Source organism: Podarcis melisellensis, assembly GCF_964234715.1.
Source record: "Podarcis melisellensis genome assembly, chromosome: 1".
Taxonomy (NCBI): domain Eukaryota; kingdom Metazoa; phylum Chordata; class Lepidosauria; order Squamata; family Lacertidae; genus Podarcis; species Podarcis melisellensis.
In genome coordinates, this window is record NC_138528.1 from 60,386,694 (window position 1) to 60,401,840 (window position 15,147).

At 40.7% G+C, this 15,147-nt stretch overlaps 2 protein-coding genes across 5 annotated transcripts in view; one reads left to right on the forward strand and one right to left on the reverse strand.

Annotated features, from left to right (window-relative positions):
• The window catches only part of FANCF (FA complementation group F), a 327,076-nt gene that overhangs the window by 79,469 nt on the left and 232,460 nt on the right, over nucleotides 1-15,147 (reverse strand). The gene's annotated exons all lie outside the window — the stretch shown is intronic.
• GAS2 (growth arrest specific 2) overlaps nucleotides 1-15,147 on the forward strand; it is a 111,882-nt gene that overhangs the window by 58,868 nt on the left and 37,867 nt on the right. For all 4 annotated transcript variants that reach the window (XM_081883126.1, XM_081883125.1, XM_081883128.1 and 1 more), the window contains 2 exons: nucleotides 7,015-7,078; nucleotides 10,166-10,310. In XM_081883126.1, coding sequence (XP_081739252.1) covers nucleotides 7,015-7,078; nucleotides 10,166-10,310 — 209 coding nt within the window. The remainder of the gene's footprint in view (nucleotides 1-7,014; nucleotides 7,079-10,165; nucleotides 10,311-15,147) is intronic.

The following is a 15,147-nucleotide window of genomic DNA, read 5'->3' on the forward strand; positions in this document are numbered from 1 at the left end:
GAAACCAAGAAAAGGAAAAAATGCAGGGGGAAATCAGGTACAGAAGCTTTCTGATATGTTCTATTCCACACACGGTATGATACAGTATATACTAGTGGGATATAGCTGGGCTAAGTATGAAAAATTGTAAAAATTAGAGGTGTGCAACTACTTTGGGCACAGTCTGAATAACAAGGAGGACTGAGGTGATTTTACCCTTTCTGGAGCTGAATTGCAATGTAAACAAAACACTCCAAGTTGGATCAATTGGCCCCCCACAAAGCCTTGTACCTTTCTGTCTCTCGGTTTATGTACTCTCTGCTTTCTCCTGTTTTTCTGTCTGTCTGTTTTTCTACTCTAGGTCCTTGAACTTTGCAAGGAGTGAAACTGTCAACATGCTGATTGTGGAGCACTGAAGAGCCCTCAGTGCTTCTTTGTTGGTGTTAAAGCAGAGGACTTTTAAAAAAAAGAAAGTTAAAAGCTTAATTTAACTTTAAGAAATGGTCACAGTTCTGCTTAAGGGGGAGGGGTGAAAATCCTCTGGAGCTCTTCAGCATTTAAGGGCAGCCCCCACCCTGAATTGTCTTAATATGGATTATAGAGGAAAATGAAACCCTTTTGTTTCCTCTACAAAGGCCTCTGGACCTCCAATTGGCCCATTCCTAGGATCCCCAAGTGGATTATTTCAGGGTGGAGCAGAGGAAAATGCCCTGGAGGCAGAAGGCGGAAAATGTGTAAAGTCCATTATCAACAAAGTGCATCCTGCTCCTTCATGGGGGGCAAACCAGACATGAAGGGCAACAGAGACTTATTGACAGACCTGTCACAATCCTGCTTTGGTTAGAAAGCAATGCATCCCATTGCATGCTCCATACCTCACCTCCTTTTCTCTTGGTGACCCTGGTCTTCTGGCTTGCCCATTGCCTCCCACCCCACTCAAGATGATAAGAAGTTTGACACACCAAAAGTATAAGTGGCAGACAGATCAGTGATTGGGTCTTCGGAACAATTCTGAAGTCCATTTTGGGGCTTTTCCTGAGCATCTTCCTATTTTTTCCTTAAAGGGATGCTAATCCAATCTTTAACATGGACATCTCAGTAGTTTCCGAAGACCACTTCCTCAAATGTGAGTCAGACATCTGATCCAGAGTGCCTATGTGAACAATGCAAAATTCTAACAGTAGTCTGCATTCGTATTATAGTTCTCCATGGACTGCTTCATGCAGCCCAAACTCCTGCTAACCACAATAGGAGTGTTTTGACAGAGGACAAATGGGTGTTTGGCTTCCTCACTGTATTATTGACATCTTCTGAGCAATTCATTTTCGATGAATATGACTGTCCTATATTATTGAATGGTTATAGGATCTGGAAGCCATGAACGCGCTTCACCTCTTTCTTCAAAGACTCCATGCAGCAAGAAAAGGGTTTGCCTTCAGTTATACTAGCATGCTAATATGTGTGGCTTATTTTTGGAGTGTTTTGACATGTATATTTTTCCATCCTCAGTGCTTGTGACACTAGCATACATACACTTATGCATTTATATGACATACATAGGTGTGTGACTGACTTATTTTGATGCAACACATGTTCTTAAAAACTTAATCAACTTTAATCTTTAAAGCAAGCCACTGTTTGCAGCAGTATATTATATTCATCCTTTGTTTGGATACTCTGGAATTTTCTGCATATTCAACTTCTTGATTTATATTGCTTTAAAAATTAAAGGTACTGGATGACTATATTTACATTATTCTTTCATGTCCTAAGAGACAAAGGCCCCAATCCAGCTGAAGGTGTTTCTGACTGAGGCTGCACTCTATACCCATATACATGGGCAAGTCTCATTGAACTGAGCATGAATGTGTAGCATAAGTTCCACTGCTGTTATGATTCAGCTCAAATAAAGTGAAAAATATGTGTGATTTTTTTCAGACTGTTGGACTGAATACATCCCACTGCCCGTTGCATCAGGAAAAGTTTTTTCCTCTCTGTCTGTCCCCCCCCCCAGTTTGTTTAAAATATCCACATTTTTGTATGTGATTTGTCACTTTGAAGATTTTAAAAGTATTTTTGTATCATTCTGTTATTGCATAAATAGTATTATTTTTGACAAAGGTTGTGTAGTTATATGATTCTTACTATGCTTACTCCTATTTTCAGAGAAAACTAGACAATCTGTGGGAGTCAGATATCTGTGTTTAGTAATTCTCACTAGATGATCTCTCTCAAATCCACATAGAAGCTGGTAATTTAGATTTCTATTTAGTAGTGAAATAAAGGAGACTGAATCACAGTAAGCAAGAAACAATATAAAAATGAGGAGTGTTAAAGGTGAGGACCTGGAATAGCACACAGTGAAATAAGTGTTTGGTTGCCATATCATTGGTGGTAGAAGATTGCCACACAATTTTACTGAAGTTGGGGGTGTAGTAGGTGGAAGAAAGGGCTCAATGCATGCAATTTTAGAAAAAGAGAGCTGTAGCAACTCCATTAACATTAGCAATGTGTGTAGGATGAGCCAGGATCAGCCAAGTATTGATAAAGATTGGGGAAATATCAACTTCAGAAATATGATTTGGGAGTAGAAAAACTACACCAAGTACCGTATCCTCTATTTGCTGCCTTCTTTATTTTCTATCTTCTGGGTTGTATCTTAGACTTAGAAACACAGCCCCTCCCAACATCTTCGCCTCCCATTCCTCCTTCACAAACAGCTCTGCAAGTTCCTCTCTGACTCACATTATCTGACCAATCCATTCTGAACAACCTTAGCCAAACCTTTCCTTTTCCTTTATTGCCACACAGTTTCCCTCAAGTGCATTCTGACCCTTCCTCCTGTTGACACGTCCAGATAATATGGATTCCTGAAGAAATACAGACAGGAAAAGGAAACTTTATTTTCTGTGTAACATACTGGCGCTAGGTGAAAGTACAACAAGGAGGAGTTGTAGCAGTAGTAGTAGGTAATCTTCTTCACCAACACCACTATATAACAAAGATTAGGACAATATTTAGAAGAGGCCATGTTTATGACAATCATTGCTCCAGGGGTTTGCTTGAAATGTATTCCACAGAACCTGCCTCTCCGTGAAAGTTAAAACTTTTACGGATAAAAATGTCACAGTTGGAATTTGCAATGTGCGCAAGCAGTCCAGTGACTTGTAATGCATACAGTACTATGTTAGTTGTATCTGATTACAGTGTATTAGGATAAAGGATATTGATTAATTTATAGCAGAGATGGGAGTTCTATGGTCTTCCAGATGTTGGACTTCACTTTCCAACAGTCCCAGCTAGCACAACCAATGGACAAGGATAATACCACGTGCAGTCCAGAAACATCTGCAGGGCCACAGCCCCCAAGCTCTGATTTATAGAACCCTTGGATTATTAAAAGCAGTATGTAGTCTATATCTGTAGTGGCCAACTAGGCAAACAATAACATGCTACTGTTGCACACTATAGTACATATGCAGCCCTCTGTGTTTTGGCATGTTTTTAACCACTAGTCCACTCACCTGGAGAGCAGGCAGCAACATAGCGGGAAGGTAAACGGCATTTCCATGTGCTGCTCTGGTTCGCCAGAAGCGGCTTAGTCACGACCTGGAAGCTGTACGCTGGCTCCTTTGGCCTATAGAGTGAGATGAGCGCCACAACCCCAGAATCGTCCGTGACTGGACCTAACGGTCAGGGGTCCCTTTACCGTTACTGCTCTCCTTGACAGCGGCAAATTCCAGCTGGCACCATTGCTGCATGTTGAACATCCATGTTCACACACACCTTTCTGAACATGTTTGTTTCCTTTTGTTTATTTGTAAAAAGAATTATCCTGCTTAATATAACCCCCCAAAACCCCCCTCTAAGTGTCTTACATGAAAACAGTATCAATTTGACAGCATTCAATAAATTATCCTAAAAGCTTGATAAAAATCAGATTAAAAACAAACCATGCTCATGGGTGGGGGTAAGTAAATTCTGTGGAGTAATATTATTATAAGTATACCATGAATCAGGTTGCTTTTACTACAAATTTTATGTTTATTTGGACTAATTCAAATGGCTCAGTCCCGTGGATTTCAAAAGAACCCCACTAGTGTAGGCAGCAACTAAATGACTCATACGAAATGGTTAATGCAGACGGTATACTAATATTGCTACTGATTCTTGGGGAGAAATTATTGTAGGCTGTAAGTGTACACCAGCTGCACCAGAGTGCATGCCAGCGGTTGGGTCGCCATCTAAAATATGATGAACTCTTAAGAAGATGCAGTGCTTTGGGTTGTGCCCCATGTAACTCCCTCATTACATTAGAGTTGGCATTAGTATGGAACTAATAGCATTGCTATAGACCCATGATGATTTTGGCAAATGCGTGTGTTAACAGCAATTCTATTTCCAGAAAAGAATTCAGTTATACTATGCAGCACTTATTGTATCATATAGACCTCCTCCCTCCAAGTTTCACATGCATACCCGTGTTTGTACTGACCTCAGGAATGCTAGCAATTTTGCTTTTAACGTATTGGCATATTCTTATCACTTCACCAGATACTTGGTATTTTTTAATAGTTGGCTAGTACCTGCACTGTCTGTCATGCTCTAACAATGATTTCACTCTCTCACATTGTTCGTCATGAAATGCATGAAATGTGTCTGGAATATGTGAACCAGCTGCACAGCAGCGCATTCCTTTTCATCAGAGAAGCAAAGTTCAGTTGTCTCATCATTCCGTACTATGTCATGTCTTCAAATGCTGCATCATTAAAATAAATTAATAGGACACGTCTGGATAGCTCACAACATGTTTCAAAACTTTGTGGTTTCTTGTGGTGTGATTGCGTCAGTGTATCAAATCTTGTGGAGTTCAAACCATGGAGGACTATACCTATGGATGAACACTTAATTTAATAGATTTAACCACACAAGTAAGCATATCTAATTTTTTAGAAGAAATTGCCTCATTTGTACCTGACCATTGTGGGATGGGAGCCACTTGATTTCAGCATGGTCCTGTGTCATACCACAGAAGGAACAGCAGTAGAGAAAAACACGGTTGTTTGATATGGCGCACCACACCCTTTGAGAACCATTGCATTGTTGTTGTTTAGTCGTTTAGTCATGTCCGACTCTTCGTGACCCCATGGAGCAGAGCACTCCAGGCACTCCTGTCTTCTGCTGCTTCTTGCAGTTTGGCCAAACTCATGCTGGTAGCTTCAAGAACACTGTCCAACCATCTCATCCTCTGTCATCTCCTTCTCCTTGTGCCTTCCATCTTTCCCAACATCAGGGTCTTTTCCAGGGAGTCTTCTCTTCTCATGAGGTGGCCAAAGTATTGGAGCCTCAGCTTCACGATCTGCCCTTCAATATCATTTTGCATTGCATTACACACTAATAATGTGTGACGGGACTATGGTTGTGTGTGTGTGTGTGTGTGTGTGTGTGTGTGTGTGTGTGTGTGTTCCCTCTTACTAGAGCATTTTGGTCAGACTATGTAATGCAGATATGAAATATTTTTGATATATTGCTGTCTGATAATTGTTAAAGTATTGCTTTTCAAATATTGTCAGTTAGCTCCACTGATGAAGAAGTTAATCATGACTCTTTCCCTTGAAAGAGTTGTATCTAATGCCAGTCCTACTCACAATAGACTCATACATTTCAGTGGGTTTATTTTACGTATAAATAAACTAAACTGACAAAATCATTATTCATTCAATACATCCTATCTACAATATGCTGCCTTCCTAGTTGAATGCCCCCAATATGTTTTAAAAATGGCCTGTATTTGGTCAACCATAAATCTGAGATAAGAATACTCTAAGTATGGGAAATCTGTGGCCATCCAGATGTTGTTGGACTTCCATTATTACTGACTATTGGTCATGCTGTCTGGGACTGATGAAAGTTGAGTTCAACAACATCTGGAGGGACACAGGTTTACCATTCGTCCTGTAAGCATTTCTTGCGGATGTGCTAGAATTGTTTGTTTCATGCAGATGCAAGCCTTAGTTTTATTTTTTGAATATTAAATAAAGTCATTGCCCCTATGCTTTTAGCTACAGACCAAAATTCTACTGTCTCATTCAGTTTAACACTCAGTACCCAAAAATGTATATATCATCAAATAAATATTATTTGGATTCGGGGAAAAACAATTCTGCTGAGTGCCCCAGATATCTATTGATGTTCAACAACAAGTTTAGGTTGCATGTAGAAAGAAGCATTGCCTGTTCAGAATATTTTTTGTCATTATTATCTTTGATGCAATATAAATCAATGAATGAATGAATGAATGAATGAATAGGGTGTCAATTCTGTTAATCCTACCCTGCCTCAAAATCTCTTATTATATTAACTCATTCTGAAAATATAGCTTATAACAGCCTTTCTTTCATCTAAAAACATCTTTAAGGAGTCACCATTTTTTCTTTTAAAAAATCTTGATAATATGATTTTATTACTTAAGCCATTAGACTGCAATCCTACACCCACTTATCTAGGAATAATCCTAATTAATCTCAGTGGAATTCAGTTTTGAGTAGAAATGTCTAGGATTGCACTGTTAATCATCTGCATAAATTTGCATAAGAATAAACCATAGGGGCCATATCCCAAGCTGGTACAGCATTTCTCTGTGTGCAACTGAACTTTCTTTTACTCTCCTGTCCCCAACTAGCACTCACACTCTTCTGGAGAAGAAGTGGGGCACATGAAGAGAAAAGGAAAATTATGCACATGGAGCCTTAGATACAACTCTAGAGCTGGAGACAAGAAAGAGGACTCTCTAGGTGAAACATCCATGCGTCTCATCAAGTGTCATCTTAAAAGACCCACTCTCACCTCTGTACGAGAGTAGAAGTACTTCTAAGATGGCAGCAACATAGCCATTCTTTATTTGATTGTGTTTCTGTGTCAATAGTTCAGGGCTGAAGCCTTGAGGTTCAGGACCAGCAAACAGACTGGTACATCACTCAGATACATAAAATATCTCTTTTGTAAGTACTTTCTGTCTCTTCTTATTTTTTTCAGTCCTCCACAAGCAGCCCAGAGAAGTGTGCCTTTGTTTGCTCGAACTTGGAAGGATTGCTGCAAGGTAGGCAAAGTATTTGAAGAACTGAGCAATATTTGCATTTTTGACAGCAACAGCTACTGAGAAAATGATGGCTTCAGCAAATTTATATTGGCCAGGATCAAGACAGATGTCCACCTAAGGCTGCACAGGAGCTTATTGTGGACAGTTGTTCAAACAAAAACAAGCCTCCTTTAATATGGTTGTCTGCCATCTTTAAACCAAGGCAAGGAAACCAGTATGAAAACAAATTAAGATTAGAGCAGTCTTTCTAAACCAGATTATTTTTATTTTGCAAGTTGAAACATTTACAGCAATAACTGATGCTGTTTTTGCTATATAACTGAGTTAGTTAAGTTCTCATTCCATTGGGATGATTGGGCTGCTGTTGATATGTAAATAGTAACAAGATGATGTTGATAATGATGGTGATGATATATTTGGGTCATCTGAAATAATGGATCAAGTCATTGTTTGTGACCAGCCAATGTCCTTACCACTCTACTAAGTCATCTGGCACATATAAGAGAACTCAGGGGACAGGAAAGACATGCCCCTCATTTCATTCTCTGAGAATCATGCTGCTTCTGAGAGTCTTGAAAGCATGGCATGAAGTGAAATACTGGCACCCCCATTCCCCCAAATTCCCTCGTGCATACAAGGTGGTTTATGAAATGGCATTGTGATATCAGCCACTGAAAGCCATGAAGGACTGACTGAGCTAATTGTGTGAGATGAGTAGATGGATTTTGCGTTGTCTGTTCGACTTCTAAATTACATTTCATTTTAGTGCTTCACCCATATACAATCATGTGTGGATTTAGTTCTACCATATTAAAGGAGCTGGAAAAGTTTGTGTTTTGTTTCTTTGAACTGAGAAGGAAGGATTGTGGCTGGACAGTGGGAAAAAACATTAAAATCTATCTACTCTGAAGTATGAAAAATGTGGTAGGTCAGATTGTGTAAAGAAGCAGGGAAAAAAGGATCTGCATTCCTTAAAAGAGTACAAGAGCTACATCTGATGAGTAAGGTTGCATGCAGGTGTAGAGCCAGGGCCCAGTGGGAACTGAGTGATTTACAGCCTGTCAGCGTCTGCAGACAGACAGGAAGTCAATGGATTATATATATAGGTGTTTGCTCCAGCCTAGGCTGATATTTCATTAAACAGAAGGGACTAGCTAGCAGCTACTACAACCCAGTATGATTTCACTTGTCGGTTTCTCTATTTTTTTTCTCAAGGGTCAAAAAACATGTTCATAAAATTTGAACCATAGTGGTAGCAATCCTCTCTGTGCATTGGGTCTTTTGTTTTTATACCACGGGAGGTTTCTCATGTCCCAGCAAAACGTATCTATTTTCATTGTTTGAGTAGTATATTAAAAAAATTGGGCGGTGGGGGTAGAATTTTAAAATGTAAGAGATAGAGTGCTAGTTTTGGACTAGAGGCCTAATCACATCACTATTTCACAGTTTAGTATCACAGGTCGTAGCTAAGGTTATAAAATGCTATTTTTTTTAAAAAAAATCTCCATCATATTGAAACATAGGAAACTGCCTTATACTGAATTAAACCATTGTTCTATCTAGCTCAGCATTGTCTTCACTGATTGGCAGTGACTCTCTAGGAATTCAGGTAGGGGTCTTTTTCCAGTCCTACCTGAGGATTGAACCTTCCACATGTAAAGCCAAACTATAGCCATTCTCCTATTGCTATACTGTAAGATTGATCAAAAAAGGACATTCCCTTCTTGTGCTCCCTTTCCCCCTTTCGTTTATGATTGTGGGAACTCAATCAGAGGAAGAATTGCAGCTCAGAAAGAGTAACCATGTTTTGAATGCAGAAGATCCAGAACTCAATTTGTAGCATATCTATTGAGTATTAAGTAGCAGGGAAAGACCTCTGCCTGAGACTGTGAACAACCAAGACTCTGCCAGTCACAGTAGACCGGTGATGGCCAAACCTGGCCCTCCAGCTGTTTTGGGACTACAGTTCGCATCATTCCTGACCACTGGTCCTGTTAGCTAGGGATGATGGGAGTTGTAGTCCCAAAGCAGCTGGAGAGCCAAGTTTGGCCATCACTGCTGTAGGCAATGCTGGGCTAGAAGGACAAGTAGCTGGTACAAGGCAGCTTCTACAAATGGAGCTACAGGTGTTCGTTGAATTTTCTACATTTCCCCTTAACTGCTCATGGACGTGAGATGAGGAGCCTCCTGCAAAGAATCTGTTCTTTCCTTTTTTTGCCTCCAGAATATCTTTTTTCTGCTGCTGCTGTCAGTTTTCACTGGTTTTCCATAAAATAGAAGACTGTCTACAGTGACAAGAGAACCCCCTTCTGTGTTTTTGTAGCTGGCTAGCTTTAGACAAATGTAATATAATCAAAAGCTGTAAAAAAAAAAATGCTAGTCAGAACGACTAGCCAGTGTGGTATAGAGGTTGGACTAGGCCTGGGAGACCAAATCTCCTCTCAGCCATGAAGCTGAATGGGTGACCTAGGTGCAGGCACTGTCTCTTAACCTAATTTACCTCAGGGTGTTGTGCTGATAATATGGAGAGCAGGAAGGACCATGTATGTCACCTTGAGCTCCCATACCCTCCAACATTTCTCCGATGAAAATAACGACGTCCCATTCCATAAATGATAATTTTACTATTTGTACCCCACACATGTTATTGGCTTGCCCCAGCACTTTGGGCAGCTTCCAACATATACAATAACATAATAAAACATTAAACAGTTTTTTAAAAAACTTCCCTATACAGGATTGCCTTCAGACGGCTCAGGGTTGGATAACTCCATACCCTCCAAAATTTCTCCAATGAAAAGAGGGACATCCTAAGGAAAAGCAGGACATTCCAGGATCAAATCAGAAACCGGGATGGCTTCTTTAAATCAGGGATGTCCCTGGAAAATAAGGACACTTGGAGGGTCTGAGCATATTAGAGCAAAGAGTGTGCTCCAAGAGTGTTGCTCAGCTCTAATACTGGAGCTGGGGTAAAGCACAAAATCAAATACTGTTATAATGATTTTAATGGTTTTTTTTACACTTTGCGTAAGGCAATGTAACTATTATTTTTAACCTGTTGGAACTGGTAACCTTCTGCATTCAAAGGTTTGGCGTGGAGCCTCCTGGATTGATAAAACTGGAGAAAGAGATTGAGCAAGAAGAAACACTTTCAACCCCTCTTCCGTCCCCCTCCCCCTCCCCCTCAAAGTCGCCTGGCAAAAAAAGCACAGGGAAACTTCTGGATGATGCGGTAAGTGTGCATTAGCAGGCCTCATGCAACACATCTTTCTTGACAGGTGATTGGCAGGGAGTCTCCCTTTCCCACTCTTGGTAAGGTATATTGATGCACTGGATAAAAGAAGGGTAACCATTAACTATCCTCAGTTTGAAGTAACATCTGTGAGAAATGAGGTCACAGGGAACCAAACAGAGGGCCTTCTCGGTGGTGGTGCCTGCCCTGTGGAACGCCCTCCCATCAGATGTCAAGGCAATAAGCAGCTATCTTACTTTTGAAAGACATCTGAAGGCAGCCTTGCTTAGGGAAGTTTTTAATGTTAGATGTTTTATCGTGTTTTTATTATTCTGTTGTGAGCTGCCCAGAGTGGCTGGGGAAACACAGCCAGATAGGCAGGGTATAAATAATAAATTATGATTATGATTATAACATCTGCTCTTCAAAAAGTTAGTTGATAGCACTTGTTAGGGGGGGGGAACCCTGACCATTAGGTCCAGTCGTGACCGACTCTGGGACTGCAGCGCTCATCTCGCTTTATTGGCCGAGGGAGCCGGCGTATAGCTTCCGGGTCATGTGGCCAGCATGACTAAGCCACTTCTGGCAAACCAGAGCAGCACACGGAAATGCCATTTACCTTCCCACAGGAAGGTATTTATCTACTTGCACTTTGAGGTGCTTTCAAACTGCTAGGTTGGCAGGAGCAGGGACCGAGCAATGGGAGCTCACCCCATCGTGGGGATTTAAACCGCCGACCTTCTGATCGGCAGGTCCTAGGCTCTGTGGTTTAACCCACAGCGCCACCCGCGTCCCTTAGGGAGTGATTTACTGACAGCTAGTCTGGAAAGTTTACGGTGCCAACTCCCTATCTAAATGGCACTATGCATTTTGAACTACGACTCTTTGAAGTAAGTCCCAGCCAATGTAGTAATTTCTATTCCTCACTTACATTCTTCACTAAGGAAATTCAAATTCATATATATATATATATGGACGCGGGTGGCGCTGGGGGTTAAACCACAGAGCCTAGGGCTTGCTGATCACCAGTCACAGTTTTGTGTGCAGCGCAGAGCAAATATGTCTCTGTGACTAGCTTCCAACCTGCTTTCTCCCTAGATCACCTATCCACTCTTGCAGTTGTTCCTCTCTACCTAGCAGCTAGGTGTGGAAGCCAAGACCCATTGATTTTTTCCACAGCACAGAGCAATTTCTTTGGTTACGCTAATCATGGTGCTTAACTAGTTAGCCACAACCATTGCCTAGAGAAAGGGACTGGTTTGGCAAGCTCTCATACCTACAAACCCCCACGGATCCAGGAATCCAAGAACTGGAAAAGTCCCTGGGAATCCCTCAGACTGACCGTTCAGACTGATAACAATACTGATATAAGCTTAAAACACATACATACACTGCTGTAAGGCAGTGCAATCACATACCAGTGTGTGAACACTTGAAGGTGGACCAAGTGGAAGACCAAAGGTCACAGGTATAGATATATTGTGATATAAGAGCAGGGAGATGAGGAGGAGGCAAGGTTGCAGAGCAACTTTAAAGCTAAGAGAAGGAGCCTGGACCGGGGAACAGAGAGGAAGCCAGCAGGGGGGTTTAAGAAGGGGTGTTACATGATCAGATCAGGTCCGTATTATGAATGTGACTGGCTGCGGCTTCAAAGTCCTAAGCAAAGATCTTTCCAACACTGCTGCCTCAAATGCTTTTAACTGGAGATGCTGAGGATGATTGAACCTGAGACTTGCTGAATGCAGTTCATTGATGCATTTAACCTATGCAGTAACATTCACTTTTCACTCTTTATGGAAAAATCACACTGGTCCTGAATAGGCAGTGTTCCGAACAACCAAGGGTTAAAGAGGAAAGTAAAAAATGTATTCTAAAAAAAGCACTTGTTGCTATGGCAACTCCTATATCACATGGTGGATGTGCCACCTGGGAGTTACAAAGCGCTCCTTGAAAGCCCCTGTGCCACTCCTGAGCTACAATGAACAGATGGAATTTGGTGTATTTAACAGTGCTTGTGAAATGTAATTTGCTGAAATGCAAACTTGGTTAGGTTTAGCATCCCCCCCCCTTCCTGGTTCTTTAACTTCTCAAAGTCTTTCACTGTGGCTGCCAGAGAAGGACTGAGACAAAGCATAGAAGAGGTGACTGCAATTCCTGTGGGTGAAGAAAAAAGGAGAAAAAAGAGCTTATGAAGTCTGATTTAAGTGACCTCCTTTAATTTACAGAATATCAGCAAAACGCAAACACATAAAACTATTTTATCAATTCTAACAAAGACGTCATGGATGTAAATTAACATAGTTGAAAATCTTACAGCAGCCTCCATATGCACAAAGTTACAGCAAGGCTGAATCCCAGCCTCCAAAACGCATCTTCTTTCTAGATTTCCTCACAGTAATATTGCTGTGGGTTTGGGGAAATAACAAGAGCAGAGTGAAAGGCTTCATGACTTGTTTGGTTTGTACTTTCTGTTGCTCTTCTAAGGCTAAATAGCAATATGCAAGTGGAAAAAAATCCTCAAGAATTGTTTTGATGCTGCTGCTACAATAGTGGGTGGGGGAGCCTCCCCCTTTTCCTTCAAAGACCCTCCAGCATGTAGCAGATCTTTGTTGGAAAACTGATCAAGCAGAGACTCAGTTCATGTGTTTTCCATACTTTTGAGGGTAGTGAAATCAGGGGGACGTGGGAATAGGAATGATTGGAGGCTCTGGTTGGCAATGGAAGCTATTGGGCAATGGAGGGGCTCATGCAATCATTGAGAACCCATGCCATTTCCCTTTGAAAAGATGTTGGATTTATATGTCTAGTTTAGTATTATTAAGAAATTCATCAGGTTGACCAGCAGAAGACTGAAGAATACATGCCCCCATTTCAGTGCCTGCTGTCTTAAGACTTTGTACGGTGAATGTGCGTATGTGTCCATTTTAGGTACTAGGTCTGGAGCAATTTTCTTCATTGCTTGGATGAAATTGGGGGGGAGGGAGAGAACCAGGTTCAAATTTACAAGTGCTGAAAGTTCTTTGTTCAGACCATTAGAAGGTGTCAACATAGCACTGTCTGCATGGCATTCAGAGTGGTCATGGGCCCCACTTTACAGAGGATATTCCTCTATTTTGAAAGGCTGCCAGAGGACAATCCTATAATTGAAGGTGTCTTCTATTTAATGGCCATCCAGTCCAAATCTTATTTAAAGGCAAGAAACAAAAAAAAGGGAGAGCAGGAGAGTTAAAGTTGCCCACCAACCCACTAAGCAGACTGAGCAGGCACACCTGTCGCTGATGCCTTCCCTACTATTTCAGTTTTTTAGAAAGGTATAGTAAATATTTCTGAATTTCTGTCTATAAACAAAAATGCCTTATGCAAACTGGTGTCCTCATTTTTAGCAATACACAACCAGCCACCCTACTGTATTCCCAATGTTCTGAACTCTCAATATCCTAGAACAGCCCATCTGCCTCTCATATCTGGTTCAATCTAACAGAAAAAAAGAACTACTAAATCTTCTATTAACACATAAACTCCCATTTTGGTAACAAGACAAATACCTTTGCACTTGAAGAGCCCCAAGTCAGTGAAAGCCGTCGGTGTTTAAAGTGACATCATGCACTACAGCTGAGTAACCAGACTTCAGCTAGGTAATGAAACTTATTAAAATTCAGTCTGAAAATCCCTGAAGGGAGTGGCAAACAGGACTAAGCAAAAGACATGCAGTAAGTTGGTCAGTCCAGTAAGATTTGACATGGGTTTTGCTGCTCTACCTCTTGAGATATGACTGACCCCAACTCTGATGCTAGTGGAAAACCTACTTATCCAAGCAGACATTTATGGTGATCTAATTACCAGACAGGTTTATTTTATTTTTTACTGTTTTGCAGCTACCAAATTGGTTGTGATTTTTGGGTTGTGCGTTTATGTGTTTTCCTTTTAAATTTTCATGATTGTATCCCACCCTGATATTGATGGTGAGTAGGTTAAAATATGTTGAATAAATAATAATAATTGGCAGTAGCAATGTCAAGAACACTTCATACACACACAGTATTTTGATATTACAGGAAGGATAACACTTCCCACACAGAATTTCTATAATCTATTGGCAAGCTATTAAAATATACAAGATAACATCCTAATGTTATTTATTTGCTTGTAAACCTCACAGAGACATATGGTTGGCAATTGTCTGAGGCAAGATGGTCCTTCCATCTGACCAGAAAGGCTTTTCTTATAGCCCTCTGTGATGTTATAAATAACCCTTTCTAAGAAAATGTAAAAGTCAATCTTTCACCAGTAGTTATTCTAACAACATCTTTCCTATGCTCTCAGTCTCGCTTCACAGACTGTTGGCTTCTGTACTAGATCTCCAAAGGTCTCTGGGGTGGATGAAATCTTTAGAAAGTGTGCCTTGCATTTTGCTTCATTTGACACCAACACATTAGGTCAACTTTCCTCCTAGAGAACTACATTGTGTGGAAATTATTTTATGTGTGCACTTGTCAGTGTTAAGGTTAGATATAAAATAGCAGTAATACCTGAATGTCAAATTAGAGTTCACTCAACCAGATCTGCTCTTTGGCAGTGATGTCTGTGCTCCTTGCATTTCACCAAGAAGTTCAAGATACAATAAATGTTAATGCACCTTAACCATATCTCTTATAGTAGTGGTTCCCAAAATGGATTGGTATGGGTGGTTCATCAGACCAGCATTCACAGGTAAAATGCAATGCAAAGGAATCATTTAAGCAGTAAATGGAGAATGCAATTAGCAGCTTTCATTCTCACTTCTGATTTACACATATATATTAAGTTTATATTTAGCAAACACTTTATTCAAATCTGG